Below are 6000 nucleotides of genomic sequence, written 5' to 3'. Positions count from 1 at the left end.
TGTCCAGCAAGCGCAAACACAGCTCTCCTGTCAACTTTAAATCCTACTGACTACGAAACTCTCGAGGAAACCTACCACATGCTGTCTGGATCTCTCAACCACCAGCATGTTCAAGAACATGGAATTTGCTGATAAAGGCACAATATCAGCCTCGGTACTACTTGACCACCGTGCTGCTTTGGACCCAGTGGATCACACAATACTCTTAGCCAGATTAGAAAATGGGTGGGACTGTCAGGGAACAGTAGACAGCTATGACCAGTGGGTCCCTGAGGGCTCCACAATCTCTGCAAGCTCCTACAAGGCCAAATCCTACAAAACAACATTTCTGGTCATCGTTATGCAGATGCTTGTCTTGACTCGAAAACAAGTCAATTCAGAAACCTTGTTTCTGGATTTCTCGTAGACTTAAATCTCTGGCTCATTTGCTGTATCAAAACAGTAGCCAAGTTATGACGTGACCATACTGTGCCTTCTTACACTTGACTGTGATAACCTGTACCGCCACTACTCAACACCTCAGAATTACATCCCAAATTATTTTGTACCTACAATGTTCTTTCTATAGGATTACTATGTGAATACAGGGTAGTTTATGGAACCTGGTGTAGATTTTTGCTGTTCATGGTAATATAAATGGGTGAAGACCCAGAGAAGGGGCCTCTTTCCAGGGTGGAGCTTAAGGAAGCCCACAGCACCAGATGGGTTCATCCCACCCTTCTGGTTCCCTCGAGTGAGCAAACCTTTTATTCTCAGCTTAATTGAAAACATGCTTAACATCGTGTTCATTTTACTTGTACTTGGAGTGGCTGTATTCAGCCTGCTGGGCTGCAAAAGCTTTGACGTGAAAATAACACACTTGAAAATATTGGAGTTAGAAAGTGGCTGAGTGCTCTTTAAATGTTCCAGTAAAAATGTATTTAATTATAATTTGGCTATGCAGCCATGCCTATAGTAACAGAAGTTATTAGACAAGATACATTTTGTATGGGGGAGGTTGAGCTTTCCAGGGGTAAAAGAACAGAACAGATTCCGTGAAGGGACCTCCTCCAAAAATTCCAGGGTTCATCCCACCTTTCCACCAATTATACAGTAGGAATGTACCGGAGCCCCACTTGAGACCAGGACTGCAGGGATAAGCACAGATTCATAATTGCCTCAAGAATTCACTGATTACAAATTGTTCATTCTAAAGGCAACCAATCAAATATTCCAATTTTTATCAAACATAATCAAATATTTCTTTACCCACTCTTCTGGTATATTCTGAAGCACTCAGGTGAGAACAAGTCGCAATTTGCAATCAAACGAATGCCAATGACCAACAGGACCGACAGAACAGGACTAATAGGAACACTCAACTTCTGCTAAATTGGGAAACATGCTCAAGAACTTCCTTGTCATTGTACTGGTGTACGTCAGCTGTGAGTGGCTGCACACAACCTGCTGGGATCCTGGTAAATCAATGTCTGCATGCTTTCTTGAGATTCTGCTAGATATTACGCCATCAATTACTTGAAGAAACACGGACATTGTGTTTATTCTGTGTTCAGGTGAAAAGTCCATTGACGAGAAAGACATGGCTGCCAGTGATGCATTGAAGGTAATAAACTTTCTTGAAGAATGTGCCATTGTTAGATGGATAGCCATGGCTAGATGCTACAGATGCTATTCATGTTGTTTAATGTTGATTATTGTTGTTTTGTTTATGTGATGTGCTTTTAAAGTGTGTCTAAACATTTTTAGTCCAAGTGTTTTCTTTAAAAAATAATGTTTGAATGTTTCTAGAGGACAGTCCAAAAGTCTGACTGTCTGTGTGAGGGGGAGAAGGAATTTGTGCACCAGAGGAGAATGAAGACTCTGGATTCTCTGAAGAAGCACAACATCAAGTGTGAACTTGTATGTGGACTATCATGTCTGATCCTGCTTATAGTGATGCACTAACAAAACCAGGTAGTCTTTACTTTACTGACACCGAACCATAAGGGGGAATGGTGCAAACATCTATTTTTGCCCCCCACCCAGGAGGATGTGCCTAACATTGCTCTGGTAGTGTCTGGGGGAGGCCAGAGGGCTGCAGTTGGCATGCTGGGGTCAATCTACCAGATGGAGCAGGATGCCCTATTGGACACTGTGCTCTACATGGGGGGGGTTTCTGGATCAACTTGGTAAAATGCATGTTACAGGAGCGACACAGATGCATAAACATTCAATTTTGCTCGGTTTCCATTTATAGAACATAGTTGGTTGATACAGAGTACGCTGTATTTCATGTCACCCTTCCTCTTGCCTCCCCTCAGGACTATGGCCTCCCTCTACAAAGAGCCGAAGTGGAATGTGTCCAGTGTGATAGCCACCCAGAAGGGTCCCAAAGTGGAACTGGAGGAGGTATCGGACTGGCTGATGGAAAGGGGAAAAGAGCAGAACTTTTCTCTCAGCCATTTATGGGGAGCTCTTACCTCCTCCGCTGTCATGAAAGAGGTCAGTTAGCCAAACCACGCAGTTACTGCATGTCTGAAAGCGGAGAGTACGGTTGATTTAAAGTGCTTTGTGTTGTTGATTAGATGATCACAAATAAATTCTCTGAGGAAGCAACGAGAGAGGCCTTGAACCCTTACCCAGTCTACTGCGCTATAGACAAAAACTGCTTCCAAGAGGGACCTGTTGAAGGTGCGTTGACACCTTCCCAGAGACTTTTAAAATGATACATACCTCATGTCTAGGTGTAACTACTAATACACTTGCACTCCCTGAAACTCCCCATATAGCTCCCTGCCCTCCATACCCATACGTCCCACCTAATCTCACCCCACCCACCCCTCTCTCTTTCCTACAGCGACGTGGTTTGAGATGACCCCTCACCGTTGTGGCTTCACAGACCTGGGCTTCTACGTAGACACTCCCTACCTAGGCAGCCGGTTCCATTCTGGGGAGCTGGTGGAGCAGAGAGAGGAGATGGATATGACCACCATGCAAGGTCATCAAGGGGAAGCTCAAAAGGGATTGCTACAGTGCTGTTAAAAGCACTTCCTGTAGGTTGTGTGTGTTCCTCATCTGTGTGTTCTGTTCCGTGTTCCTGCAGGTATTCTGGGCAGTGCCCTGGCAGAGGACCAGACAATCAAAGACATGATGCCAGACTGGATGACAGGTAGTGCCATTGCTCTGTGTGGTACGGGTGTGTTGAGTCTCAGGAATCAGACTTTTGTTCCTTTAAAAAAAAAAGAGAAAAAAAAGGGGTCGACTGGGTGTCTAGGGTGTGAGGGTAAAGGTTTCAAGAGGGGGATGTCTACTGTCTCACAGCCAAATGCACAGTATGCTGTCATAGAAGCTACAATATAGCATAACGAAATGATATCTGGAGAGAGGGGTGAAATCAAGCGTTTCTATTCATTGTTTCAATAAGCTATCAAGCTAGGCTGACTAAGCCCATAATAATCATCCCTGGTGCTTGATTTCCAGAGAATGGTGGTGATCTGCATGCCTACTTCCAGGCATACCAGCTCCTCCACACCATGGTGAACCAAAAGGACCATGAAGACGGAAACTCCTCCCTTCGCACCAATCTGGAGAAAGTTCTAGAAGGTATTCTGCATAACACAACAACAGATCTTGTTTATTGTTTGTGAGACTGTGGGCAGTGTTATTTTGTCAAAGAGAAGCATGACACGTCCTTTGTGTTTGACAGCCACATTTGGAGTGTTAGTGTGAAAAGGGCTGACAGTGGTGATGACTGGGGATACAGACTCCTTGCTGGACTTGTTGAGGCAGTAACAGAGATGGAGGTTGTTCCGTTTCTCTTCGGTAGACGCAATAAAGAAGAAGCCCCTCAAACTAGAGAGCTCAGCTACCCTGGAGGAGAAGAAAGTGATATCTGAACAATGGGGCTTGGATTTCATCAAGGTTTTGGGGGTGTGGTGTGAAGGTTTGGAAGAGAGTCCCTTCAAACGCTTGGGTAGGTGTCCTGTTGAATCATGAATAAATGATAGTACAGTACTAAGTTGCATCAAATTCATCTTGATCCTGTGGTGTGATTTCTGTACAACAAGAACATGGCATGAATATGACATTGTGTAGCAACTGCTAGAATGACAGCCGAGTTTATTGTTCATGTTGAATTTTATTTTTGTCTTGATGTCATCTTTTCCCAGTGTGCTGGATGATCAAGCATGTATTCCCATTGGTTGTGAAATGGGAGTGGGGCTCAATCAACAACTTCCTGTACAAGCATCCAGGTGAGAGAATACAGCTGAAATAACCTGCCCCATTGAAACCGAAAGTCTTGAAGCAGATTTAGACAACATGATTGACCAACTGATTCTGTAATGTGTGTTACCGGGCAGACCCCAAGGTTCCGTCCAATCTTCAGACGAGGGAGACCCTTCAACTGATCGACGCGGGTCTAATGATCAATGCCCCTTACCCATCTTTCCTGGGGCCAAAGAGAGGGGTGGACCTCATGATTGTCCTGGAATACAGTGCAGGGAACATCTTTGAGGTAGACCACTCTGCTCGCTCTGCTAGTTTAACTAGACTGAAAGCTACGCTGAAGATTAGACTGGCTTCCAGGATCTTCTCCTCCCTCAGCCTCACCACGTAGTTTTGTTTTTCAAACTATCTTTGAGAAATTTCATAAAACAGTTAAAAACGTGATATTTTTATTAGAAGTAAATCTTCATGTATTTTAAGCATGGTGACTAGGTTGGTTCTGGTACCCACTGACCCTGTCCCTCCATACGCCCAGACGTTGGAGTTTGCCCAGAACTACTCCCGCAAGATGAACAAGCCATTCCCTCAGTTCAACCAGAGCGTGCTGGAAGAGAGGGAGCAGCCTAAGGACTTCTACGTATTTGAGGGGCAGGAGAGTGAACCCACTATCCTGTACATGCCTCTCTTCAACCTGCAGAACTGTCAAGGTCAGTCTCCTTCTACAGCCAGCAGGGGATGTCAAAGTACTTTTGGATTGATCAATGTTCAAAGAAACTCCCATTTACTGACGTAAATGTATCAAACTAGGTGTATGATGAAATGCATTAAGTTAAAAAAGTAAGTCATGTTCACTTCCAAGTTTAATCATGTGATCCTAACATCTCGGTGATGTCCTCCACTTCCTGCTTGATGTCTGAATGACTTTCTAGATTTCTTTCCTCCTTAGATAAAGACGATATCGCTAAAGAGAGGGAAGAGTACACGACATTCCAGCTACCATACAGTGCGGAGAAGATTGATTACCTTGTGGAGAAAGCCAAGGTGAACATGAGGAACAACAAGCAGAAGATCCTCCAGCAGATTGAGAAGGCTGTCCAGCGGAAGCAGCTGATGAGGTGTGATCATGTCACATCCTGGAGATGTGAAACATCCTCATTTACATGTTCATTTGGTTCAATAGTAACTTGTTGTTTTCCTTTCATAGGAATTCGTAACGCGCGTCTGTTCAAGACACTGACGAAGGAATTAAGTGTGTGATGCAGGAGCCAATTATAACCACCAGGCGGGCACACATGCCCACAATGATCAATTTATACAAATAAAATCAAGTTTGATTTTTATTTTATCTATTTAGTAGTAGGGTAAGATGGGATAAGTACCTCCACCGTGAAAATATGTCTAACTACCCAGTAGGAGTTCACAAGTGTAGATTTTAGAAGGGGGCCAGTTGCCCCCAACACACTCATCCAACATATTACTACTATATAAAAAACATCCAACATTTTCTGTCTAAACAAGTGAATTATTTATGTTAAGGTCTTACTACTTGTACATGAAATATGTACATATAGATTCATAGAAATATATATGGAACCTTTTTTTTTTACTGATAAACTTACCTAGTTTTGTGCTTATATGTTTTTAAAATTACGATGCCGCAGGGAACCTTTTTTAGTCGAGCAAGATCAGTGGCAGCCAAAAAGAATTATAAATAGATCAGTGGCAGTCTGGGAAAGTGTTGTGTGAAAAATCTGAAGAGCCTGTGTGGGGATTGTGAATTAAAAGGAGAGGGCT

The 6000-nt window shown here is 43.5% G+C and overlaps 1 protein-coding gene across 1 annotated transcript; it reads left to right on the top strand.

Moving 5' to 3' along the window:
• Positions 1-1107: 1107 nt before the first annotated feature.
• Positions 1108-5709, top strand: LOC134008071 (cytosolic phospholipase A2 gamma-like). Its single transcript, XM_062447769.1, has 15 exons — positions 1108-1457; positions 1554-1603; positions 1789-1899; positions 2026-2168; positions 2301-2481; positions 2565-2670; positions 2837-2977; positions 3083-3148; positions 3460-3582; positions 3806-3952; positions 4149-4232; positions 4341-4495; positions 4742-4913; positions 5153-5321; positions 5411-5709. Exons 1-15 carry the CDS (start codon positions 1382-1384, stop codon positions 5418-5420), a joined length of 1734 nt encoding a protein of 577 aa, XP_062303753.1. The 5' UTR covers positions 1108-1381; the 3' UTR covers positions 5421-5709.
• The last annotated feature ends 291 nt before the right edge of the window (positions 5710-6000 follow it).

The sequence above is a fragment of the Osmerus eperlanus genome, chromosome 2, assembly GCF_963692335.1.
Source record: "Osmerus eperlanus chromosome 2, fOsmEpe2.1, whole genome shotgun sequence".
Classification (NCBI taxonomy): Eukaryota; Metazoa; Chordata; class Actinopteri; order Osmeriformes; family Osmeridae; genus Osmerus; species Osmerus eperlanus.
Note: the sequence above shows the minus strand (reverse complement) of the source record. Positions and strands in the feature narration are given on the sequence as shown.